General features: G+C 39.1%; 2 protein-coding genes across 4 annotated transcripts in view; one reads left to right on the forward strand and one right to left on the reverse strand.

Moving 5' to 3' along the window:
* The window catches only part of si:dkey-240h12.4 (death-associated protein kinase 2), a 28,713-nt gene extending 15,928 nt beyond the window's left edge, over positions 1-12,785 (forward strand). For all 3 annotated transcript variants that reach the window (XM_051415380.1, XM_051415378.1, XM_051415379.1), the window contains 7 exons: positions 81-129; positions 354-380; positions 1,283-1,435; positions 3,788-3,833; positions 3,942-4,031; positions 5,394-5,477; positions 6,987-12,785. In XM_051415380.1, coding sequence (XP_051271340.1) covers positions 81-129; positions 354-380; positions 1,283-1,435; positions 3,788-3,833; positions 3,942-4,031; positions 5,394-5,477; positions 6,987-7,067 — 530 coding nt within the window. In that variant the 3' untranslated portion in view covers positions 7,068-12,785. The remainder of the gene's footprint in view (positions 1-80; positions 130-353; positions 381-1,282; positions 1,436-3,787; positions 3,834-3,941; positions 4,032-5,393; positions 5,478-6,986) is intronic.
* Positions 12,786-13,568: 783 nt separating this feature from the next.
* On the reverse strand, positions 13,569-26,737 carry tpm3 (tropomyosin 3). The gene is made up of 10 exons (XM_051415396.1): positions 26,512-26,737; positions 22,210-22,335; positions 20,109-20,242; positions 19,614-19,731; positions 19,321-19,391; positions 17,963-18,038; positions 16,552-16,614; positions 15,975-16,044; positions 14,971-15,049; positions 13,569-13,901 (listed from the first exon to the last, which is right to left on the reverse strand). Exons 1-10 carry the CDS (start codon positions 26,623-26,625, stop codon positions 13,898-13,900), a joined length of 855 nt encoding a protein of 284 aa, XP_051271356.1. The 5' UTR covers positions 26,626-26,737; the 3' UTR covers positions 13,569-13,897.
* Between the last annotated feature and the right edge of the window lie 1,157 nt (positions 26,738-27,894).

Raw genomic sequence — 27,894 nt, forward strand, 5'->3', positions numbered from 1 at the left:
CTTGGTCTCTCTCTCCCTCTCGCTCTTCTCTCTCTCTCTCTCTCTCTCTCTCTCTCTCTCTCTCTCTCTCTCTCTCTCAGCCCCTGAGGTGATCAACTGTGAACCTCTGAGCACAGCTGCAGATATGTGGTGAGCATTCTAAGGAAGTACATTCTTCTGTTGACATGTTCCAACCTGTTCTGAGACCCACTGAACTGCACAAGATCCCAGCTGACTCTCAGTCTGTTGACTGTGTGAAACAGCAGACTGAGTGAATGTCCAACCATTTAAACACTATCTTTCTTACGTTTGTCATCAGTAGTAAAAATGAGTAAACCACATCACATGACTGCCTGTGCTTCTTTCTCCTCCAGGAGCATCGGAGTTATTACCTACATACTGTAAGTGTTTGTGTGTTGGGTTGCATGTGAGGCTTTGAATATGTTGTTGTACACATAAAAACACCATATTCTGCTTATTTTGACAGATATTGTGATATGATTTATGATTAGTGTGGGAATGATAATTTTTGCATCACAAATTTAATTTAACATGTTTTTTTCAAATGTTGTTCTCCAGATTTGTAGGCCAGAGCAACTTCTGGGATTTGCATATTACATCCTGACATATATCCTGATAGCAGAACATGAGATCTATGTAAAAAATCTGGTTCCTCTGGCTCCTCCTAGTGCTCCTAATGGTATTTTCAAGAATCCACTGGGCCTGAATAAAAACCAACCAATCAGAGCTGAGAAAGATAGTTGATTGTTGATTCTCATTCCTGGGGTGTCAAACACAGACCCCTTGGGACCCTGGGAATGAGACTCAACAACAACTACTATCATCTTGAACTATCTTCAAGCGTCCAACCCAAAGCATCTTTATATCTTTCTCAGCTCTGATTGGTTGTTTTTGTTCAGGCCTGATTCTGGATTCTTGCAAATTAGGAGCACTAGGAGGAACCTGATTTTTTTCACAGATTATCTGTCTCATGTACTACTGTCAAAACACAGTGAAAATTTCAGCTATAATGACAAAAGGTTATTTTTTATAAAAATTATTTTAATCTGTTGTTTGATAATATTTGACACTATCTGCAGTTACATCAGTCTACACTCACTGGTGTGTAGATCTTTTTCTGTATTATGGCCATCTGCTTTTAAAGGATCTTTAATTTACTTCCTATTAAGTGAATTTGGAGCTTTTATCAGATATGGAATGCATCTCCTTGAGCAAAATACTAAACCAGCAGTCCATTTACCATTTACCATAGTCTGACTCTTGCTGTGCAATCTGTCCTCAGATTGAGCGGGATGTCACCATTCCAAGGTGAGACCAATCAAGAGACTCTGGGGAACATAATCGCCATGAAGTACGAGTTTGATCCACAGTATTTCAGCATGACCAGCTCCATGGCCAAAGACTTCATCCAGAAACTCTTGGTGAAAGATCCCAAGTATGTACTATTGTTACAGAATTTGTCATTGGTAATTTAACATAAGCTGTTTCCCCCTATAGGCTCTTAGGAGTTATGGGATAGCTAGGTTGTTGGAGTGACAGTGGCAGTGGCTTTATGTGCTTGATTTATTTTAGCCTATATGAGCTTCCAAGACACTAGATGGCAACAACGACAAGGATGGTCACATGACAACAATAATGTACAGTTCCACAAATTCAAAATGAGAACCTTGAAAAAAAGTCACATAAAGTTTAGATTAAAAACAGGAATGTGATTGTTGTTTGCTTCCACATATGTATGTATTTCCTGTAAAAGCAAGCAGCTAGGGAGGACTAGTGGCAGTAGCCAATAGGACTGTTATTTGGTTTTCTTTTCTAAAAAATTGCGATGCATGTTGCAATGTTTCTTAGCATTTTTTTGCAATGAAATTTTGGGAGAAAGTGTGATTTTAAAAAAGGCATCTTGTTCCAGCGAGAATAGCATTGTTAGTAGTTTGTTGACATATAGCTTAATGTTTGGCGGGGGACTTTATGATTGGTAAAATTCATGGTAAAACTTGCGCAAAGTTGCAGTGATTGGACAAAATTGCAAGGTTGCACAGAATTTACAGGGATTGGTTAAATTTGCGTTAATTGTTGCAATTGTAACATTGCAACCCCCTGGAGGGATTCAAAGTACTAAGTACTTCATCAATGGATATTTAAATTGGCAATAAAAGAAGAATTATACAATATTTACAAATTAAAATATTAATCAGCAATAAAGTGTAAAAAAAGGATTCATAAAAAATAACAAACGGTCTAGAAATACATTGTTTAAAAGGTTTTATTATCATCCTTTCCATATAGAATACTCGATTAGGACATACAAGAGGTACAAACACAGTGCTGGTGCTAGTAGTATTAAGTTGAGTAAAGTGCATGTGCTGTCACACATGTAATCAAATGTGTGCCTCATTTCATAAAAAAAAATAAACAGTTTTAATTTGGATAGATGTACTTCTAATACCCTCACCATTAAAGATGAAATACATAGAAATGGCAGCAAGAGCAGCGTATGAGTCACTGGGTTGTTGGTGAGGTAGGTCTCTGTCTGCCTGAGTGTGTCTGACAGGAAAGAGGGGGATGGAGGAGAGGTGGTCAGTTGCTGTACTGAGCAGTAATGCGACTTGTCAGCACACTGTGTATAGTGCTGCTGGGTGAGGGAGCCTGCTTTTACTTATGCAAAGTGCAGATGCTGTTGGGCTTTCTGGCTATAGAAGGTGGTGCTGACTGACCATCTCATGTTAGTTGTTTAGATTAGATGGAACTTTATTGTCATTGTCATAAACTGCATTCTGTTGTCTCAGTGCTTGTACTCTGAGACAACGGGATGGCGTTCAGCATCCAGAAGGGTAAAAAGCCGTAAAATATCTCAGAGGTGAAAGAAGCGTTTCCTGAGCTAGCCGGTCCCTGAATGAAGACACCTGTAGCGCCTCCCAGAGGGGAGGATTGCAAACACTGTGGTGCGTCAACTCTGAAGAAGCAGATGGACTTTCTTTAGTCCTCTCAGGAAAACAGATGCTGGTGAACCTTCTTCAGGAGGGTCAACCCACAAACTTAAAGCTGGTGGCACGGTCGACATTCGGCTGTGTTGGTGTGATGGTGAAGGATTCTTCAGTTCCAAGCTCTGCTTGGAGTTTGTTCCACCACTGGGCTGAAATATATAGATTTTAGTACAATTATTAGGATCACTGTGTGAATTTGGCTCCTGGAAAATAAATTAGACGGATCTTGCTGCAGCATAGGGCCCTTCCTATGGCAGAACCAATATTGTGATATAGCTACTGATCCATTGTCTGCTTTCATATGTGATGACTAGGGATGTACTGATGTATCAGCCGAGCATCAAATAAGATGGCATCCACTGATATCAGTGGCTGATGTTCATAATAATAGATAATAATTTCAGTTTTTTCAGCACAAATTGCATGCAAATACCAATGTGCTCCATGCAGCAGCTCGGACAGTGAACAAGGCAGAAACACTTATCTTTGTAGATGTTTGTCAATATACAACAATATAATATATAACACTATAAATAGTGAATAACTAACAACATAAAACATGGCATCGACTATTGGCCAAGATTTCCCAAACGGTGCATCCCTATTAATGACCAATAACATTATTTTCCATCTCAGTACAACTAGCTGCCTTACTTGATGTGTAAAAAAAAAAGTGTGAAACTGTTTTTGATCCTGTTTTTTATCCAGTAGAGAGTGGCAATTAATTATTACTTGTCACTTATTACTACTCTTCTAATCTGTTACCTGATCTGTCATTACTTCTTTGTTGATGTGTATTCCAGTGATAGAATGACAGCTGAGGAGTGTCTGCTTCATCCATGGATTAAGGTTACTATACGTCTGCTACCATTTCAAGGCCCAAAACATGCTTTAGTTGTTAACCGCATCTAGCTGCTGGATGTTACTTAAAATGAATGTAAATGTTGTCTGTTTCAGCCCATCACACGCACACAGCTGGCCAAAAGAAACCGATCCTCAATCAATATGAAGAACTTTAAGAAGTTCAATGCCAGACGGAAATGGAAGGTGAGAGGGCATTATGGTTGGGTGATTGAACGAATATATCGGCTATCAGGGATTGGCCCACCAACCAGAAGGAGCCACTTGTGCAGGGACAGTAGGACCCTCAAGTTCCTATCTGCAAATATAGCCAGTTATATTTGTTAGAGTGCACAACTAAGTTTCTGCAGAGGTCAAGTCAGTTTTATTTATATAACCCAATGTCACAAATAACACATTTGCCTCAAGGGCTTTACAATCTGTACAGGATACGTCACCCTCTGTCCTTTAATGGGGAAAGATTGGAAGGATGGCAAAGTTAAGACCCGCTCTACTCTGCCTCTGATTGGCTAATACTTGTTGCCTTGATTGGTTTTGGTTAGGGTTAGGGTAAGAAAATTAGGGTAAGCCAATCAGAGTCAGAGTAGAGCTAGTCATAATTTCGCCATCCTGGGAAAAAAATATTGCTCCCAGGAGGGACAGAGAGGAAAAAGATGTGTGTACAGAATAGACCAACGTACCATAGTAAAATCACAGTTTGGACACTGACATTGAGCAAACTCAGGTGTCACCAAACAAGCTCTTTTCACGCAGACAGGAGAAACACACACACATAGAGAGAGAGACGACAGCAACGTGCACACAAGGGAGAGAGAGAGAGGAAGATCCAAACATGTAGAATGAGACACCGAGAGCCAGAGGAGAGAGAGGTGGCAGTCACAGAGGACAAGGAGAAGAAAATAGGGAGAGAGAGATAGGGGAGGTTGGGAGGTCTAGCCACTCTGAGGCTGCTGACCCGTCTCTGTTTCTCGCTTGCCTGGCTCCGGTTCTGGTGCCTGTTGATCCCCAACCGCATTTCCTGCTGGGGACCCCCACACCAGGCATGAAAACAAACCCTCTCCTCCCAGCAGTCTACAGTTCCTGTGCATTCCCCTGCTGCTCCGAGCTCCCAGTCCGCTAAGGAAGTCAGCTAACGTTAATAGAACAGCTAGCTGCACAGCTAACTGAGCTAACTAGCCAACAGCAGCTACAGTAAGCAGGAGTTAGGGGTTACTTTTGACATCATGTTGGGTCGGAGGTAGGGGGATCGAGGGCTGCAAATGGCCCCTGGCCAGCAGTTTGAGATCCCTGCTATCGATAAATAGAAAATAACTGAGCAATTGGGGTATCTAAATCCCCCAAATTACACACACTGGGTGTAGCTACCTGGTTTTATAGAAACATTATATGATACCGAGCTGATGTAAATGAAGACAGAGTTGCTCTTCATCATCTAAGTATTATCTTTAAGAACGTTCAGGTATTCTGGTTGGTTGCACCACTGGCTGGAAAGACTTACTGAAGACTGTAAACCATTTTCTTCACCCTGTGCCCCCCTCCATCCTCTAGATGTCCTACAACATGGTGTGGATATGTAACCGGCTGGTCCATTTGAAACTGCTGAAGGGGAGCTCAGATCCAGATACAGTGCAGGTAAGACCACTAATGTTAGTTTGTTTATTACAATCGCCTATTAGCTTCTGCATAACAGCCGCCATTCTTCCTGGGGGCCACACAGTTTACATGGTGTCAGTACCATACAAATAAACACACTCACATTACTCATCACAGAACACTGACACAACCCATCGCGATGCACATATACTCCAATAAAACAATTCTATAGACAAAATAAGAACAAAAATAAAAAAGGCCAGCTCTTACTGAATGTATTATGATCAAACAGATAAATCTCATCATTTCACCTTGTTTGCCGATAGAACCCTCACACACCAAAGAGTACTTATTTATTACTAAAGTTTCCTCTTGAGTAATGCTCTTTTAGTGTCTTAAACAGACGCAGGTCTCCTTTACTAGCCTGGTGTGGTACACGTTTTGACAGATAAATGCAGGTCTCACATAGAGGCCTGGTCTGGATTTTATAGAAGTTCTTTGGATGCATAAAAACTCTCAAAAGCAACCAGGTCTCCCACTTGAGCGAGTTTTAAGCTGCTTAGATCTCCTAAACAAACATAAATGTTTAAACTTTTGTCAACATGGAGATACTGCATATCGTTAGATCAGTTAGATCGTTGAATCATTTGGTTCATTTCACAGAAACTATGGGACACAAAGTATAATTCATTCAGATTTACCGGCATGGTTAACAAGAAAGACAGAAAAAAGAGCTGGCTCCCAACTTCTGAAGTGCTCATAAAGTCTGTCCCATACAGTTTGTGTCCATTCTTCCATTATTTATATTACCTTAGTGCGTAAGGGTCAAAAGGATCATAAGAATCAGAGGGGTTTGATTAACACTAATCCGAGTTGTGAATATTGTCATGTGAAGTCCATTGCTCACCATCTGTACGCTGGCTGCCGTAAATCTTTGGCTCGGAAAACAAGTGAGCTCAAGTGTGATGGCGGCAGCACAGAGAAAACAATACAACCTGAAATGGAAGCTGTGTCATAGTTGCTGAACTAAACTTAGAGAGTATTTCCTGCCTGTCCCCAGTAAGTGCAGGGTGAGTTCAGTGGTTGAAGCAAATAAAAACCCAGGCTATTATTAAAAGTTTTATAGTATTATTTAATATGATTTGAAAATGAAGTCCATTGTAGCATTGCCCTGTATAATTATTGTACGATGAACTGATGCAGTTTTAGATTTTGGTAAAGTCAAAGAAGCTTATGCAGGGTGCCTTGAAAAATAATTGTGTATGTCTGTAGTAAAGCATAGTCTTTTATAAAGTCACTTAACTCAACTTATTTGATATTGAATACAATTTTTTTTTTAGAGCTACTCAACACTGAATCTTGTATATGCAAAGATACTTAGTGTTTCTTGATGTATATATTGTCCATTTTTATGTACTTCTTCAAATTCAGTTTAGATGGTCTATTCAAAGCCGCACTGTAAGCTTTACAAGATACAGTTGTGCAAATTCATGACATCCAAAAGTCTGCATCAGATTGGAATCCAATTTTTCTAATGCTTTTCTCCAGAGACAATGTGAGAGCGATGTAGAGGACACTGAAACCAAGCCTGCCTCCTTGCTGCGTCGAAGACTCAGCAGCAGTTCATAGAGCTGACCAGAGGAGGGCAGAAGAGTCCAGGATCCAGGTCCAGGCTGGAGCTGAGGATCGCTGAGGGGAAACATTTTCTGTTATCCTGTTAAAGTGAAATAGACGACTAAATGTTGTGAAATGTTACAGACTGTCTCAGATGTGGCTGGGATGGTAGTATCAAACAAGTACTGCCTCATCTGATGAAAGACTTTCAGAAGATAAAGTACTTTCTTTTAAAGTTCAGCTCTTTGTCCCTGTGGGCATATGCCTTTAATGATGCTTGATTTGAAGGATAGAATGTATTAGGGTGGTTACTGGTTTGGGGAAACTCTTTGATAAAACAATGTGCATAGAGAAACTTTGGGTAGAACTATATTTCCTCTACAGAAAATGTAATTTTATGTCTTCCATGACTTTTACAAATGCAAATATTTATGCTTGTTTAAAATGTTGTACTGTGATGACTAATACTACTAAACAACACATGTAAACATAAGGAACCAAAAAAATAGTATGCAAAGTTGTTTCACTAAAGTTGTTTAGCTAAAAGGAAAACTATGGTGTATTAGTACTTAAAGCTGCAGTAGGTAATTTTTTTATAAAAATAATTTTGTTCTATGTTCTATAATGTTCTAATATAATTATCTAATGTTCTATCTTGACAGTAGGACACGAGACAGATAATTTGTGAAAAAATCAAGTTCTTCTGGCTTGTTCTAGCGCTTCCCGGCTCTGATTGGTTGTTTTCGTTCAGGCCTGGTGGATTCTTGCAGATACCACGAGGGGCACTAGGAGGAACCAGAGGAACCTGATTCTTTTTTTAAAGTTTCAGCAAATATGACAAAAAGTTATTTTATGAAAACTACCTACCATGTTTCTTGCTCTGTTTTACCTATTTTTGGCGGTGTCGCCATGTTCCCACATGGACGACTTTGGTGAGCACAATGTTATCATATGTGAAGTCCATGATTTTGTTGATTGAGCCTGATATCACCCCAAAGTCCCAACAAAAATCCACTCTTGATTGGTGACAAGACAATACCACCTTAAGGTCCATTTAGTAGCTATGCATGAGCTTTCAACTGTATCACTCCTCATTAGTAGCTTGCTCAGTTACCATGAAAATGTAGAAACCATCAGTTCTGAAGAGTTCTGAGAACCTCTAGGACTTCTAGTCCATGTTGACTTAAAAGTTAAGTTCGAGACCGATCCTCATGAGGACCATGTTGGGATGAGTGAGTCCACTGTTATCTGTATACTGTAGGCCTTTTTTGTGTTTGGAAACAATGACGACGTATTTTGTGGGCAGAGCCTAAGTGGTGGCAGAAAAAGACAATCCTGCAGTAGTGTTAGGCTAACTGCAGCACTTCCACCATCCTACACAAAGCAGTGACATGACACACACAAGACAAATACAGGTACTACTTGGAAAATTAGAATATCCTGAAAAAGTGCATGTATTTCTGTAACTCAACTTTAAAGGTGAAATTTACATATTATATAGACAAATAGTATGCGAATCAATATATTTCAAGCTTTTATTTGTTTTGATTTTGCTGATTAGGACTTGCAGCTTCAGAAAACCTCAAATTCAAAAACTCAGAAAATTAGAATACTGCTTGAAATCAATAACAAAAAAAAAAGGATTTTAAATACAAAAATGTCAGGCCTCTGAATGTAAAATCTTGCATCTGTACTTAGTACTTGGTTGGGGCCCCTTTTGCACGAATGACTGCCTTAATCCGGCGTGGCATGGATGCTACCATCTTGTGGCATATCTCAGGTGTTATGGAAGACCAACATGCTTCAATCGCGGCCTTGAGCTCTTCTTTATTGTTTGGTCTCTTCCCGTTCAGCTTTCTCTTGGCAATGCCCCACAGATTTTCTATGGGGTTCAGGTCAGGTGAGTTTGCGGGCCAGTCAAGCACCGTAATCCCATGGTTGTTGAACCAGGATTTTGTACTTTTGGCAGTGTGGGCAGGTGCCAAGTCCTGCTGGAAGATGAAGTCCGCATCCCCATAAAGCTGGTCCACTGAAGCAAGCATGAAGTGCTCTAAAATGTCCTGGTAGACAGCTGGACTTGATAAAGCACAGAGGACCAACACCAGCAGCTGACATGGATTCCCAAGTCATCACAGACTGGGGAAACTTAACACTGGACTTCATGCATCTTCCATTTTGCGCCTCTCCGGTCTTCCTCCAGACTCTGGGACCTTTGTTGCCAAATGAGATGCAAAACTTGCTCTCATCAGAAAAGAGGACTTTGGGCCACTGGCCAACAGTCCAGTCTTTCTTCTCTCTAGCCCAGCTAAGGCGCCTCTGGCTAAGCTCTTGCTCGTGAGGAGCGGCTTGACAACAGGAAATTCGACATTTCTCTTGAAGCAGCAACTCCAGCCTGAGTCCACTCCTTATGAAGTTCCCCCACACTTTTGAATGGCCCTTTCCTGACCATCCTCTCCAGGCTGCGGTCATCCCTCCGGCTTGTACACCGTTTCCTTCCACACTTCTGCCTTCCACTTAACTGTCCATTAATGTGCTTTGAGACAGCACTCTGAGAACACCCAGCTTCTTTTGCTATCACTTTTTGTGTCTTACCCACCTTGTGCAGGGAGTCAATGATGGTTTTCTGCACCACTGTGAGATCAGCAGTCTTCCCCATGATTGTGAATTCTTCTAAACCAAACCAGACACACCAAACAGACTTTTTAAAGGCTCAGGACCCTTTTGCAGGTGTTTTGGATTACTTACCTGATTAGTGTGTGACACTTTGAGCCTACAATACTGAAGCTTTTCACAGTATTCTAATTTTCTGAGTTTTTGGTTTTGAGGTTTTAATAAGCTGTAAATCATAATCAGCAAAATTACAACAAAGAAATGCTTGAGATATCTCACTTTGCATGTAATGAGTCTATAGAATGTATTGGTTTCACCTTTTATTTTGAATTGCCTGAATAAAACAACTTTTACACGATATTCTAATTTTCCAAGTAGTACCTGTAAGTTGCAATCATTTTAAGAATGCCTTACTATATCTGTAATGTTCTTACACAATGAAGGACGCTACCTTGCATCACTCTTGGCTCGTAGAAAGCAATTGTTAGCTTTGTATCGTAACATCATTTTTTGTTGTCTAAAATAAACACCATAATACATAAGTTATTATCATAGATCACGTTAGCTGGGGAAGTAGTTTGGCAAGCCACTTATCCACTCAAACTAACATATCCACTCAGACAGTAATGTGCTAGTGATAACATTAGCAAGGAAGCCAGCTAGCTGTAGCCAGCTAGCTGTAGCGAGCAAGCAAATGTTGGCTAACTAACTAACAGATATTATCCAGTGGCGAATAACGTTCTTCAGTGTGGCTGGGTTACTAGCAATCACTAGCAAGAGCAGAGTGGATATGTTAGATGGCTAACATTATTATTCCTAGAATACAGATATTGACACATTTGAGTGTGACGATACACATACTCATAGAGAGTACATTATCTGTAATGGATACTGCTTTCAGCCGAGTTCTCACTCAACCCCAGTTTTGGAAACTGCTGTTTTCAAGCTCAAAGATGAAGTGTCAGCTAAAATCCGCTGATGTTTAAGACATCAGCAGTTAGATGGGAGGAATTGTGGGGTTTTGAGGGTGCTATGAGTGCATCAGTGAGTGTGTTTTAGTCTCTACTATAGTTCATACTGCAGGAGGTACTATATTTGAATAAGTACTGTACATTTCCAACAATGTCTATCCTTTGTGTTCTCATGTATTTTATTACTTGTCTGATTATGTATCATTTTGAAATGAAGCAATCATACATGTTATAAATAACCTCAACACCTATACATATGATAATTTTTATTGCCATCTGGCTTCATCTAAGACTTGAACAATCATAACAGTAAGATTTTTTAGGTATTTTGAAATATTGCCAAAGCTACAACTTTGTCTCTTTTCTTGGGAATGTTTGTTGGAATGACCTCTATTTGTCTGTTTAATTTCACATTCAGTTGATATATTTGATAAAACACATTGCAGTAGTGCAACTAGTGACTTTGGTCACTGTAATGAGCTATTCTAGTCTAAATATAGCCTATATAAAAATGTACATACATCACATAATGAAGCTGCAGTAGGTAACTTTTATACCTACCTGTAAGAGCCAATCAGAGCAAAGCAAGACACTTGATTGTTGAGTTTCATTCCCTTGTTGTCATATACTGAGGCTTAGGGTTGGTGGTTTTAAGATAGTTATTTTCTTAAAACCACTATCTTTCTCGGCTCTGATTGGTTGTTTTCGTTCAGGCCCGGTGGATTCTTGCAAATACCATTAGGAGCACTAGGAGGAGCCGGTCTGTCAGGATATAGTGAAAGTTTTAGCAAATATGTGACAAAAAAGTTAAGTGGCCTACTGCAGCTTTTGATGAAATATAATAAAGGATGTTTTTGAATAATATCAAAGTGAGATATATTCTTGCTTATAGTACATTAGTCTGGTGTCCTCATTTTCTCTGCCTCCTGATTAATGTTGTGTTCCTCTGACCAAAGGTTAGGTCACATCATACCTCTGACCTACAAAAAATGTCTAATTCACTCATAAATGTGTGGTTGATGAGGACCTTTATGAACCAACATAAGCTAAATCAATTCATCTAAATATTCCCGTTTGTGTGTCAATAACAGAACCTTATGTAATTGTTTTGGTATTGTGAAATTATACAAAATCCCAACATATCAATGAAGGGGAACTGGATATAACTGAGTTTATTATACAAATGTTAAACTTTATTTAAGGAAGAGAGTCTAAATTTCTAGGGAATACATTTAATATTTAGATAACAGAAATATAATTTAATAGAAGAAATTTGGGACCCTGGGAATGAGACTTTGTCTTTACATCTTTCTTGGCTCTGATTGGTTGTTTTTGTTCAGGCCTGGTGGATTCTTGCAAATACCATTAGGAGCACTAGGAGGAATTAGAGGAACCTGATTGTTTCACAGATTATCTGTCTCATGTACTACTGTCAGGATATAGTGAAAGTTTCAGCAATAATGACAAAAGTTATTTTTTTTTATAAAAGTTACCCACTGAAGCTTGAATCTCAAAGCAGTTTATTACTTGCCTAATGTGATGTATTTCTTGTTGGGACAGCATGTGGTTGTGGAAGAAATGAGTGAGACCAATAGGTTATTATTTTTTGAGAAAAAGATGGGGTGATTTAATGATGTGCAGGAAGCTGGATTTCCTGAGAACATTTTGATGACTTCATTGGCTAAATTTTCTCCGTTACATCCACCAGAGCATGAATGACTGTTTTTTTCGAAGTTCGAATCCCAATTTCAAGGAATCTTTAATGCTAACATATTATAGCCATGTGAAGCACTGCATACACATCACTATCCCAACTACTAGTACACCAAATGTGTTTTGAAAGATTATTATAAAATATGAATATATAATTATTATTTTCTAATGCCTTGAATGCCAATGAGACAGAAATATAGAAGTAGTAAAAATCATTGTCTATTTATCTGTTTATTTAATCTTTTCCACTCCACTCCTCCCTACTGTAGACCCATTTTGTCTTTTTTATGGGGGGCCATGGGGATATTAAGGGGGAGATGCAGGTCAACCATATATGCCACATAAAATGATGTACATCATCTGAAAGCTGGGATCCTGAAGATTAATTTTGTGTAGCTATAAGGAATTCTAATCCCTGCAATAAATCATCAGCAAGGTTCATGAATATGTATAGTTTGTGTTTGAACTGCTTTAGAGATCCAATCAACTTTATGGTCATTCTGCAGGCTGTAGTTTGTGCTCGAGAAGTGATTGTACCCCATTCATGAAAGTAAACAAAATACTAGAAATATCAGTATAACACTGAGTGTATCTTGGTTATTTAAATACATTGATTGTTATGAATGTATTAATTATATCTGCCCTAACCATACCTTCTTTGAAAGATTTAGATGGGAAGTTCTATGCATCAATTTTGAGTTGTGCAACATAAATGATTTGGTTTGCTTCACAAAATCCACCTAAAGGATGTGTTCTATTTGAAATGTTTTTTTTCTGTCATTGTGATTGACAGTGAGGCTCCACCAGGCTCACTAGAACTTATTAATTCTGATTAATTCTTCAATAATTTTCTACAGCTGACTTGCAGTTCATCACAAAATAACAAATATTTCAAAAGCTGCTGCAAATTCAACTCAAGTTCACAAAAAAAATCTCCTACAAGGACTATAAATTTCTATTCGACTATTATTGAAGCTGCAGTAAGTACATTTAATACAAATATTTTTTGCAATATTTGCAAATCCTGACAGTAGTACATGAGAGATAATCTGGGAAAAAAATCAGGTTCCTCTGGCCCTTCGTTGTTAAAAATACACAGAACGCAGTGTTCAGCAATAATCACAAAAAGTTATTCCTATAAAAGTTACCTACTGCAGCTTTAAAACTATAAAATAGAAATAGTAAAAAAGTGTGTTTAACAAAAAACAGCCATAGACACAGATGCATTTCTCCCCTCCTATGTTTAACACTGGTACAGAACAGAGTGAAATCAGACACCCGTAAACAGAAAACATACAATAAACAATGTCTAATAGATGACTGATTGAAAAGTTCAGCAGATACATTGAGAAAGTGCTAAAAACAAAGTACAACAGGCACACACATATTTCAACAGTTCAGCAAGTTGAGGAATGAGGAAAGGTGGATGAAACAGAGTAAAGGGAGGGGGGATGGGGCGAGGGACAGACAGATAAAGAAATGTAGCCAAGAGATCAGCAGTTCAGAGTGTTAAAAACCACAACCGGACAGGATGGTGGAGCTTCTGGACGTTTAGCTGAAAATACAAGAAACAAGAGACGGTGTTGAAGTGCACATTTGAACTAACCATCCTCAGCAACATGTCACTGGATGCCCTTCAACAAGTCTTTCATGAACTAATAGTTTGTCATAGCAGAGCTTTTCAGTCCTCCTGTTTCAGACAACCAGGGTCCCATCTCACAAAGCAGATTCACAAGTAATGCTAACACACAGATAGCATTTCTACCAAATTAGCTCTCATTCTTGAACTGGTTCCATTTAAGATCCTTGGAACCTTGGTGCGATCTAGGGAACCAGCCCGAGTTTCCACCAGTTTTGAGAGGAACCATGGTAACCATAGATGTGTAACCAACAGAGGGCGCTGCACAATGCACAATGACATAGAGTATGACATGGTGCTCTGGAAGGTTCAATTGGTGAGTAGGTAACTTTTATTAAAAAAAAACGTTTTGTCATTATTGCTGAAATTTTCACTGTGTTCTGACAGTATTCTAGACAGATAATATTGTATATAAAGAGGCTGTGGGTTGGAAGCTTGAAGATAGCTGATTGATGAGTCTTATTCCCATGGTCCCAAAGCGTCTGTACACCTTGGGATGCCCTGGGAATTAAACTCAACAATCAACTATCTTCCTCAAGTACTACTGTCAGGATATAGAGAAAATTTAAGCAATATTACAAAAATGTTTATATTAAAATGAGCTACTACAGCTTTAAACTGTGATGTTAATTATCAGACTTGTCAGTTTTTGTTTTTTAATGAGCTGGCTCCATAACAATAGTTTTTGAGTCCAGATCTTTTCCTGTCTAATATATCACAATGTTAATGCCTAAAGCTATTGTAACTGTTTTAAGATAATAATTCATTATGCATCTAAACACCAACTATCATTACTTAAGACTGTTGTTACTCTGAAATATTAGCCAGACAGATCAGTGTACAATAATCTTGAATTTCCCTCGGGATAAATAAAGTATCTACCTATCTCTATCTAATGGTATTTTTATAAAAATTAAAGGAACATTACACTGGCAGGCTCAATAAGCATGCTTCTCACTTGGAAATAACATGTATCACTACTTACATGGAAGTCATGTCATTGAGGGCGTGGTCCAGTTCCTCGCTAATGGCTTTGTACTTGAGTTTCTGTGCGTACAGCTCATCTGTATGTCCACACACAGACCAAGGGGAGGTGTGTTGCAAAGAAAATGAAAATGAAAGACAAGAGAGGCTGAAATTAGTATTGTGGAAAACGAGGCAAATATAATAAGGATGTTAAGTGACCAGAACAATATACATCCATGTAAATGTATTGGAATCTTAACTCCTGGTTAAAAGCCGGGTTAAACTTTTTTCCAGATGGAGTAAAGGAATATCAAGTAATATTATTATTATCATTATAGGTAGTATTACATTATGTAATTATGTGTTCATGTTAATAAAATGCAATTATATACAGCTCAACTACTACTACATAGGATTGTCTAAAATATTACAGTTCTAATGATTCGAAGCAGTGTGTTTTTGTTATCTTAGCATGATAAAAACTACAGAGTTTTTATCTATGGAGGTTGTTGAACTGCCATGTTTCTACAGCAGCCCTGATCCGGCAGACCAAATACAATAAAAAGATAGGACGTTTTGCGTTTTTCAGGCATTGTGCAGTCAATCTGTAACTACACTGCAACTAGATCATGAGAACTTGATCTAGACCAAGCCTTTCCCTTTTCATCTCTTGTCACTTTCCTTTCCTCCTGCCAATCTATAACCTTACTGTCAGAAAGTAACTCACTCTCTGACTGCATTGGCATCTGTGAATGAATTTCATTGATGAGCAAGGTGTGTGTGATGCTATACTATGTAGACTATATATAATACTATATAAAATGATGAGGGGACCTAAGACATTTTCGGCAGACTGTGCTCTTATTTGTCCAGACTGCTTGGTTAAACTTGTTTAAGGTTTGAAGCAACTAAAATATGCTGTGGACGCATGCCTTTGGCCTTTTTTCTGGAAAATTAGTAAATTCTAATTGTATTTAAAAAGTACACTAGTAATGGTGGGAAGTGGTCAGTATTGTACTGTACCTTCCAGATCATCTATAGTCTTCTCCAGCTTGGCCACAGATCTCTCAGCAAACTCAGCTCGGGTCTCAGCCTGAGGCACAAAACACAAGTCAACTTCTGATCAGAAAACAAATAAAGTCAACAAATTATAACGAGCAGAATATGGTAAATGGACTGTACTTATATAGTGCCTTTCTAGTCTTTCAACCACTCAATGCACTGTACACTACATGCCACACTCACACACACATTCATATACTGATAGATATTCCTTTATTTGTCCCACAATGGGGAAATTTCAATGTAATGGCAGTGCCAACTGCTCACCAGAACAGAAACTAAGCAGTCACACCCACAGTTACACAGCATTTGGAGCAATTTGGGGTTCAGTATCTTGCTCAAGGATACTTTGACATGCAACGAGAGGAGCTGGGGATCGAACCAACAACCTTCCGATTAGTGGAGGACCCGCTCCACCTCTGAGCCGCAGCCGCCCCTCTGAGCCAATATGATGTGTCTCAGCACATCATACTGATATAAAATATCCTATAAATTGAGGGTTTACAATATCTAAAGGTCATCATTCCTTCTAGCTCACCTCTTTCAGCTTGTCTGTCAGGATCTTGATCTCTTCTTCATACTTGTCCTCCTTTTGAGAGTACTGTGGGCAAAAACAACATCTTGTGACTTCATAACTTCTTAAAGAAAGAAGAAATTGAACACACATTTCAGTTCTGAAACCTGTCCTTTTTATGTTTTTATTTAACCTTTATCTTACTAGACAAATCATTAAAGTTGCAGTCGGTAACTTTTATAAAAATATTTGTTGTCATTATTACTGAAACTTCCACTATATCCTGACAGTAGTACATGAGACAGATAATCTGTGAAAAAATAATCAGGTTCCTCTGGCTCCTCCTAGTGCTCCTAATGGTATTTGTAAGAATCCACCAGGCCTGAACGAAAACAACCAATCAGAGCTGAGGAAGATAAAAAGAAGCTTTGGGTTGGTGGCTTGAAGAAAGTAGATTGTTGAGTCTTATTCCTAGCGTTAGTAGTTGACAAATGAGACTCAACAATCTACTATCTGTCTCATGTTCTACTGTCAGAATATAGTAAAAAGTTTCAGCAAATATGACGAAGAGTTATTTTTACAAAAGTTACCTACTGCAGCTTAATAACATACATTCCCAACAAGTCAACACTTAATTATGCAGACTCAACCACTCAGAGAGCATCCAATCAAGTTGCAGGAGAGAGCCATGAAGAACTAACATTACTACTGAGCACAAGTCAGAAAGAATGATAAACATCATTTGTGTAGAAAAACTTGGTGCTGTATTTGTGAAAGACTAGAAACTCAAACTTTGAACTTTGTCACTTCACTTGGGACATGCCTGTCCTGACTTGGGACTTCACTGCAAAGACTTGAGACTTGGCTTGTGACTTGCGCTTGGCCCCACCTCTAGGAAATACTAATGTGACGTTTCCTCACAAAAAAAAGATTATTGCTATGTTTCTGTCTTTGCAAAGTGTGTTTTTCCTCAATGGCTGTCAACAACTCTGGATAAAATTGGTCTGCACCCCCCCTTCCTCTTTGTTTAGAGACCATGTAAACCAATACATGCGTTACATAAATCAACTGGGGATCTTCCAAAGGTACAATCTTAGTATCACACTGTATTCATTGCCCTCTAAGAGAACAAGTGGACACCAACCAGGTAAGGAAAATGCTCCCAATAGAATAGCAGACCCCCTCAGGGGTGAAGCATTCAGTCTCAGCTATTCCCATAAACCTGAATGCAGATGTCCCTTCAGTCACAGCTAGTCAAGAAGTCTTTCTGACTGAAGTTCCAGCCATCTTTGCCCCAACAACAACCCCCTCTGTCAAAGTCACTCAGCATTCTTATACTTTCTATAGAACATGACAGGATAGTGGAGGCATCTGCAGATCTTATGTCACCTGTCTAAATGCAAAATAAGGAAAGCATGCTGTAGGCCGGCCCTACCTTTTCAGCCTGGGCCTCCAGAGACTTCAGATTGTTGGTGACGTTCTTCAGTTCCTCCTCCAGTTCAGCACATTTACTTTTAATTTCATATAAGAAGGAGAGAAACGTCAGATTAGCTTGGAGAAAACTGTGAACAGTGGAAAGAAATTAACATTTCAAGTGACCATTGCAAAACAAAATAGTGGTGGAAGCAGTATTTAGAGCCTTCACATAAAGCTGCATTTAAATTAAAAAAAATAAAACCAGTCTGATTGGTTGTTTTCATTCAGGCCCAGTGGATTCTTGCAAATGTCATTAGGAGAACTAGGCGGAGCCAGAGGAACCAGATTTTTTTCACAGATTATCTGTCTCATGTACTACTTACCTTACATGTTACCTGCTGCAGCTTTAAAGAACTGAACTGGTTAAAAGTGACAATTATAATGGCCCCCAGTTAGCTCAGTCGATGGAGCTGGGCGACCCATGTATCGAGACTGAGTTCTTGCTGCAGCGGCCCACGGTTCGAATCCGACCTGCGGCCCTTTGCTGCGTGTTGTCCTCTCTCTTTGCCCCCCTTTCCTGTCTGTCTTCACCTGTCACTATCATAAAGGCAATAAAAGCCTAAAAAAATACTTAGAGATTTGAATTCTTCCTCCTGCTCTCAGATCCTCCAGCAACTGCTCCAACAGGCAAGTTCGAGGTGGAGGTGTTCCTATACACTCTCGGGTAGGTTCAACACAGCATATTTCATAAACTGATAATCTTAATTGGCATCTAAAATATAATTGCCCACATGAGCAGATGTTAGCAAACATAACTGGACCATGCACCAACAGAATCATTTTCATTTGTAAAATTAATTTATATTCTGTCACGCCTGGCAGCTGAAGAGTTTAATTTTGTAACTCAGTTTGTAATGTTTGTGGAGATTCAGTTGTGATTCTTCCAGAAAGCCCAGATATGTAGATGTGACAATTCATGAACATACCTACATATTACTGGCGGACTCAGGGACATGATATGATAAAGTTCTCTCTAGGGTTTTCTTCCAGTGGAGAAAATGCTAACCCAAACCCTGAATAATTTGTTTCACCTACACACTGGTGCCCTTTTTATTATTTTTGCCCTGCCACTTTTGGGCACACTGGACAGGTCAGGGAGGATGTAGAACTCTGAGGTATAACCACAAGCCAGGTTGGCATATATGCACTACTGCCTCTTCAATATAGCACAGGAGCTTCCTTCCTGGACTTTTCTTCTCCTGGTTCCTGAAGCACTTTCTTTGGCCACCTTTTGCTCGCTTGCTATTTATCAGCTCGCCTTTTGGGGGTTTCAAAGCATCTAAAAAAGCATAAGGAGGGCATGCTAGAGATACTCACGCCTCTGCCAGCTCTGCCCTCTCCTCTGTACGTTCCAGCTCTCCTTCTACGATCACCAGCTTACGAGCCACCTGGAAAAATGCATTATATGTACATTATAAAGCACCAGACACGTCACATCACAGGCATAAACATAAAAACAAAATCCACTCCTTGGTAGTCACCAGTAAAACACCATCTGGAAGGCTATATTATTGTCAATAGTGCTGTAAAAAAACACCACTGTAGCAGTACAAAAAGCTCCTTTCAGATGTTGATCTTCATCATACAGTGGCCGTCAATAGAAAACTTACCTCCTCATATTTGCGGTCAGCCTCCTCTGCGATGTGTTTAGCCTCCTTAAGTTGAATCTCCTGCAGCTCCATCTTCTCTTCATCCTTCAGAGCCCTGTTCTCAATCACCTTCATACCTCTGCACACACACAGACCATTACTTATTTCTTGTACAGTACGAATATTTTCAAAGTATAATTTAAATTTTAATTATTCTACTCTGCAAAGCTAAGAAAGAAGTATATTACAGATCCCTCTTGTGTTAGAATACTAATCATATAAAACTGGTCTGACCTAGCAATGAATGGTGTTTCAGATCTGGTAGTCACATATGGCCCACGACGTAGTCATATCTCAGCCAAATGTATGATCATAGTTGGTCCTATTCTGGCCCTATGTTGGCCATATGTTGCTGTATTTGGGCTCTATGTGGGCCATCACTGGGCAACACCAATTTTGCTATGTAGGTATATACACAAAGTGGTTAAAAATGATTAAATCACAGCAAGAAGTCACCTCTCGCTCTCATCAGCAGCCTTCTCAGCCTCCTCCAGCTTCTGCAGAGCCGTTGCCAGTCTCTCTTGAGCTCTGTCCAACTCCTCCTCCACTAGCTGGATACGTCTGTTCAGGGAAGCCACTTCTGCTTCAGCCTAAGCACAAATGAGCATGATGCAGACTGATTCAGACAAACCAGCATTCTTTTACATAGGATTCAGAATAAATGTGTAATTGACCCTTCCAAAGTCCTGCCCTTTTTGGAACCTCTGTCAACTTTCTCTTTTCCTGTACTGACACTGGTTATCATGGCACCTGTCAGTGGGTGGGATATATCAGGCAGCAAGTGAACATTTTGCCCTCAAAGTTGATGTGTTAGAAGCAGGAAAAATGGGCAGCGTGAGGATTTGAGCCGATGGCTGTGTGATGTGATGGCTAGACAACTGGGTCAGAGCATCTCCAAAACTGCAGCTCTTGTGGGGTGTTCCCGGTCTGCAGAGGTCAGTACCTATCAAAAGTGCTCCAAGGAAGGAAAAAAAAACGGAGACAGGGTCATGGGAGGCCAAGGCTCATTGATGGACGTGGGGAGTGAAGGCTGACCCGTGTTGAACCAACAGCCCCAGTGAATCACAGTTTGCTGGTATGGGACAGGTGCTCAGAATGTTATGGCTGATTGGTCTATATATTTATAGACACATCTTAAGTTAGCCAATGGCTCCTCCTAGTGCTCCTAATGGCATTTGCAAGAACCCACCGGGCCTGGACGAAAAAAACCCACAATCAGAGCCAAGAAAGATAATTGATTGTTAAGGCTCATTCCCAGGGCATCAAATACAGAGGCTTTGGGACCCTGGGAATAAGACTTAACAATTAACTATATTGAAGCTTCCAAAGCATCTTTATACTATATCTTTCTTGGCTCATCCTAGTGCTCCTATTGCCATTTGCAGGACTAAAAAAATCTACTCTTCAAGCCTCCAACCCAAAGCGTTTTTATATCTTTCTTGGCTCTGATTGGTTGTTTTCTTTGGGCCCGGTAGATTCTTGCGCACAATGAAAATTTCAGTAATAATGACAAAAAGTTATTTCTATAAAAGTTACCTACTGCAGCTTTAATACGAGCCCTAGTCATGATACAGGATGATGTACTGTAAATGGTGTATGTCAGTGTTAATATTAGTTGATAACTAGAGTTTGGAGCTTGCTAGCCCAAGACCCACTCTGTAACACTGCCTGTGCTCCATTGGTATTTCGTTCCTGGCATTGTTTGTTGGCAGAATAATGGTCTTTGCTGACAGCTGCTTTCTATATGTAGACTCTGGAATTGATTTTTGAGCGGTGACTCAAGATTAACTCAGTGTTAGATAATGAAAAAGAGGCTTGAATGTTTATTTTCCTTCCCTCTATAATTTTAAACCAACATGGTTGGTGGTCCCCAGGAGTCATACAATAACACTCTACTGCTCTAATAGCTTTTAAGGAGAGAATGAAAATGTTTATTTTGTGGCTGTAGTCTGACAAAACATGTGAGACACAAACTGTACTTACCTAATTGTATTAAGGCAAAATTATTTTAAAAAGGAGCCAGACACCAAAAGGAGAGAGACTAAAGATCAGCAGATACTGTGACCTGGGAGGAGTGGATGGTGTACCTAAAATGGACTTGGGCCATTGTTAAGCTCACAGTCAAGGTTGAGTGGCTGACATCATGGCCAAAATAGGGCTCTGAATCCCCCCGACAGCTGTGGGGAGTCCATGCAGGGCACGATGAGAATGGAATGCAACGGAGAAGCAGGGACTCAACCAGGCTTGATTTACACTGGCAGCATCACAGCTTTTATCAGAGCCTAAGCTCAGGACTCACCCTGTATGCCAGTATGACTGGTAAAGGTACAGAATCTGTGATATTTACAGGTTTACCATGTGTTACAGTGATTTGTTATTGTAACTAATCTGTTAGAAACAATAAAAGAAAGAAAAACCAACTACTGTATCTCCTAAAGAGACACTTATCTGGGCCTTATGGTACATACATTTTCTGAAATAACTTGTCAAACATAGACAAAATGATACATGATAGGACAACAATTGTGCATTGCACTTTTGGAAATGTATTACTCACATCTGCAGCCTTCTTATCGGCAACCTCAAGCTTCTCCTGCGCATCCTTCAGGGCCTCAGAGTACTTATCAAGCTCATCTTCTGTCCCCTTCAGCTTCTTTTGCATTTGCAGAAGTTCGTCTTCATGCTGATGTGGGACATCAAACACAGTTAGCAGGTTAGCAATTTCATGTTCGAAATCATAGAATTTCTTTAATGCTTAATACAGTGATTGTAATACCGTGGAACATTATAACTTCTATGTGTTCCAGTTAAAGATATGATGACTTTTTTCCAAGTCTGTTTTAAAATATATGTATATTGAAGCAGTTTTTACTTGCTGTAATAATCTAACCCTTCATACCAAGTGTGAACCTATCAAACCCATTGATTTGTGCAGTACCGCTTGGAAACCTCAAGTCTGGCTTTATGACTGTCACCATGTCAGTTTTTCGGAGCCAGTGGAGGTGTACTGCCAGATGGGCTCACTGACTGCGCTTAGTTTAGATTAGAGTTTCGTGACAATCAAAAGGAAGTCACGCCCTAAAACTGACCTGATTTTACTTTAAATAAGAACCATAATTTACTAAATGAACATCATGCTGTATGGAATAAGAATAGAAACTAGAGATTGAGACCATAAACTCATTGGGAAACTGTTTACTGAGCTAAAAAGTAAAAAGTTGTGTCATTTCTCCACAAGCCTCAATACTATCAGGCTTTTTTTTTTGCAGTCCATGGCTCCTACTGGCCATTAGAAAGAACGCAGGTTTAACACACTTCCGCGTTGGCTTCACCTAACAGACTTGGAAGCTCAGTCCACTAATTATATCTGTTAGTGGTTCATACTACATACCATGAAGAGATCCTGTCCTAACATGCATCCCAGTGGCAGAGATTGAGGACAAAAATCTTAAGTCAAAATCCATTTGTTCTGTTCAAAGATGGAATTTTATATAAAAGAAATTACTGCAAATTTGGAAGCAATCCAACTGATTAACTGTCAAAGCCTCATATTAACTTCAGACTTTGGAATACATTTTTTAAAAAACTGTGTTTTCTCAACAATCACTTGGTGGGAACACTAGAAACACTATTGGAATTGATTAGGACAAGATCTAGTATGGACAGGAAGAATGACTATGGCAAGAAAAACTATACGTACACTCAATGCACATATATTGGCATCTGAATATTGTTTAAAAACCAACAAAATTGTGAACCTATCGCTTCACTTTAGTTTGAATTGTAGAGTATCTTAATAAAAACATTTTTACACAAATTGTTGCAATTTGAAATTTAAATATGTATATATATATATATATATATATTAAATCTCCTTCATGTACAATGTGTACAAATTTCAGACTTCGGCGACTGGTAGTATCCAAAAACACACGATGGCTGTCAGCAATGCATGATTGGACCTGGAGACAACAGCACATAAGGTCAGGGTATGCTTGAAACTAGTTCATACAAGAAGGTCTTTGTCGTTTATGGTGGTTTATTTTCTTTGGATGGCATCTGTTATGCAGTCAAAGACCTTCAGTGTCTGATTTGCACTGTTTATGTATTGTTTGAGGTTTGTAGGACACAATTGAAGTTCCGTATTGACTGTGTAGATGACCTCACAGCAGATAGTAAGGTTTTAACTCTACAATCAGAAGTTCAATATTGGCAGTTCAAATACATTCCTTCACAGTACATGTCCAGACCACTTGGAGTTACAAAGAGACTTCCTTCTCTCTTCTTACCACTCTGCTTTCCTTGCTGGCTGCTTCGACAGAGCTGTCCCATATAATCTGATTCAGCCATGTCTTTCGTGAAGCAGAGCAAACTACACTCCCTGTAGGCGTGCTGCCTGTTGACCTCACATTCCCCTATGATAATTGATGGGAGAGTAGGTTTAAATTTTGTGTGCCTCTTGATCCCTTCTATGACCTTCACACCAGCTCTCCTGACATGCCAACACTATCTCCATATCTCCTCTGGTATGTATGCCAAAGGAAATCCAGTAGCTGATTGTGGGTGTAAGTAAACTGATTGTGTCTCCACATAACTGGTACGCAAGAAAAACTTACAATTGAGAGTGGTAGGCAGCCTACATATATATCATAGGGTGACTAGAACCTATGTGTCAGTTAGCATGTGCAGTCAAGTAGTATTTAAAACTTAATCTAGGACTAAGATTGGACCAGGTCCAAACAGGTCTGACTGATTCAGGTGCAATTGTATCCAGCAGGTCTCATGTAAGGTTTCATTAACAAATTTCCCTTTGGGGGATTAATAAAGTACTTCTGATTCTGGTCCTGATGTCTATGTCAGTAGGTCAAATAGATCCATTTTACACCTGGCATTAAAACTGCAGTATGTAATTTTTGAAATGAAATGATGATGCTTTACTTTACTTTGGGGGACCATACAGTAAGTACTTAGTATGATGTATCACTTTACCTGATAGTGAACAAAATAGTAATTAATGATTAGGTAGTGACTAATTAGTTGTTACATATTTTGTGCCACTGAGTTAATCAAGAATGACTCATCAAGAAAGTGGGCAGCAAGATTCTGATTTTTTTTTTAAACTAATCTTTACCTAATGAGTCATTAATATGGTATCTCCTACTTGGTTTTCTTGGAACTCATCATTATCTACTATATAGTCCTCAGTTTGGCAATATTCATGAAAAACTAACAATAAATTATCAGGTAGTTCCTGATTAGTTTTTCACTTTTATTGGTAACTACTCACAATTTTATATTGTAAAATGTTACCCAAATATTCTGTATACGATGACAAAGGGAATTCCCAATAGACTTGAGTTGGCCATAGCCAGTTATTTATTTTGCTTTATCTTTATTTATTAATACAATCATATATTCCATGAGGACGTATTTTGTTATTTATTATTTATTATTTTGTAATAACATGTCATGTTACAATGTCATGCTACACAATGGCGCCCTTGACAACTGATTTAGGAGCTGTAGTTATATTTAGTACTAATAATATAATTGTTATTTTATCATTGTGGAAAAAGTAAAGTAGATGCTCATTTTGTTCAGCATATGCTAAGTAGAACGATTATAGACTAATGAAAACATACCTATGAATATTACATTCCATTTCTGACAATAGAGAGTCCTAAAAGTTACACACTGGACCTTTAAGTGCCCCCTATTCAGGAAGTTAAAGTTGTCCCCTTCCACTCTTGAAATAGTTAGGTAAAGCATTTACCCTCGTACTCCTATGTGTGCAGTCACAGAGGTATTGTAGTATTGAATAATTTAGCATTAGAGGCTGTTGGGTACGAACCTAATTAGACTGCTACCCGACCTGAACCCAACAAAGTATCAGGTTTTGGGTCATGGTTGGGCCTTTTTGTCATGGCAAGCTTTGGGCTCTGGTGTCAGGTTTGCCTATGTTTTTAATGGAATTTATTCATGTCAAATATAATTATTATTTCCTTGTACCAATGTTTACATGTGTCACAACCATTGCCTAAATTGGACCAAAAAAACAGTATCCTAATTCAGCACAACCCTAACCCTAAACACAACATAACCCTAACCCTAACTCTTTTGGCGTTTTTTGTTGTATAGAAGTGTCTGATCAGCATTGTTGTCCGCACATTTTTTTGAACTTGCTAGAGGGAGCTGTATAGATATTATATATATATATATATATATATATATATAGTAAGGCAATTATTTTATGACTTTTATTGTCTATTCCTTGGAAAAATACTGGTGACCTTAGTGGTGGGTACGCCCATGCTCACCAGAGCATGCTCAATAAGTAGTAAGGGTACTCGTGGACAAAAATAACAAGTGCCAGTATTCTGTGCTGGTGGCCCATTTCAGGCACTGGTTGCAACTACACGCAAAGCCACAAAGCAAGGCAAAAATTTGGCAGTACTAGTCAGATTTAGTTGGGTTGGGTTGGGTCTTCAAGACACTGATACAGGGCCAGAATCGTGTCTCAGTTTTAGGCCTGTGCAGAACTCTTTGTTGGACTGTCATCATCCAAAGCCATGATGTGAAATAGCTTGAAGATACCATCCAGACATGATACACAGGTAACATCCATTCACCCTATTGCTAGATGCTACCTTAAAATATGAGACTCTGACCGACCACAGAAGAAATGAGTACTATAACAAAAAATGTTATTATTAAGTTTTTTTAATGCTCATCCTCATGAGACAGTTGAAGAAAGAGCCAATCTCACTTCTCACAGGAGTGAAATCACTTTGCCTTACACCTGATTGATATTTGGAAGTATCTATTTGATGAAACATGCTTCTCTGGGTTCATAACACACCTGCTTGCTTCTGTCCTCAGCTGCTTTCTTGTCTGCTTCGGCTTGTTCAGCTTGGTCCAGTGCATTCTCCTTGTCCAACTTCAGCATAAGCATCTTCTTTTTGATGGCCTCCATTTTGGCAGAGATTTAATGGGCTTTTTGCACAATGAGCGGAGAGGGGAAGACAAATGGGTGCAGGACAGAGGACCTGAGAGCCTGGCAAACTGGTGGAGAGACTAGACTCTGACAAAGATGGAGGGAGACCATTTATATGACAGGAGGAGGAGGAGACAGTCCCACTTCTAAGCCCCCTCAACTAACCAACCACAGGACCACACCCAATGAAAAGTGAACCTGCACACTAACAACATATGTTTGCATATATATATATATATATATATATATATGAGAGAGAGAGAGAGAGAGAGAGAGAGACAAATAGTTCAGAATTCCTCTATTTGACCAGCTGTAGCCTTTCCCTTGTGACGTTGCTTCTAAAGTGAAGAACAACACTGTAAATAATCTAATTCCCTGCATGGGTTCCATATCTAATATGAAATAATAGGAGGCTGACAAAAGCTTAAATGCTATTAGAAGACATGGCAAAGGAAACCTGTCTTTTTTCTGTGTGACACACGCTGCTTTAAGAGACCAGCCAAAGGTTGGATATTAGTCATAGGAATAAAAATACTTGTCAGTTGTGGCTTTGCGATCACCAGACTTCAGTTCACGTGTTATATTCAAAATGTTTGGGGGTCCTTTGATTCTTTTCAATATCTCACATATTCACTACAGTTTTTGTCCAATTACACTTGATAAAAAGGTATGTTTTAACAGGTTTCCATATTCAATGGCACTTTTTGTTATGACCAGCATGCAGTTAAACAACAGCTGTTGCTGCCATTAAATGAGTAGAGCACTATTGCAATCCTATATCCATTTGACACCATTTAAGCTTACACTGAAAGACATATGATGTGGGATTAGGGCACCATAACTAGTGATGCCTGTTAATAGGGGCTGGCAATATGAATTGCATCTTCTATCACAACATATGTCATATGAGAGAGAAGGGGCAATTAATATAGCTAAGAACACCAACTCACAGCAAGGTCCATTTACTAGCTTTTAAATAAAATCATTTGCTAATGAAGAATGAGCAAAGAAATAAAATCAAATAATCTGTATTATATTGAACTGTAGCATCTTATTCTTTTGTATCGGTTTGAGTGGAATTGTATTGAATCAAATCATGCTGAATCCCACTGAATCGCAATGGGGTGAATTGTATTGTATCACATTGTTGTTTCACATGTATCCTTAAAGCAGCTAACTTTGATCAAAATACCTTTCCGTCATATTTGCTGAAGCGTTCACTATATCCTGAGAATATTACATGAGACA

The sequence above is a fragment of the Dicentrarchus labrax genome, unplaced genomic scaffold, assembly GCF_905237075.1.
Source record: "Dicentrarchus labrax unplaced genomic scaffold, dlabrax2021, whole genome shotgun sequence".
Lineage (NCBI taxonomy): Eukaryota > Metazoa > Chordata > Actinopteri > Moronidae > Dicentrarchus > Dicentrarchus labrax.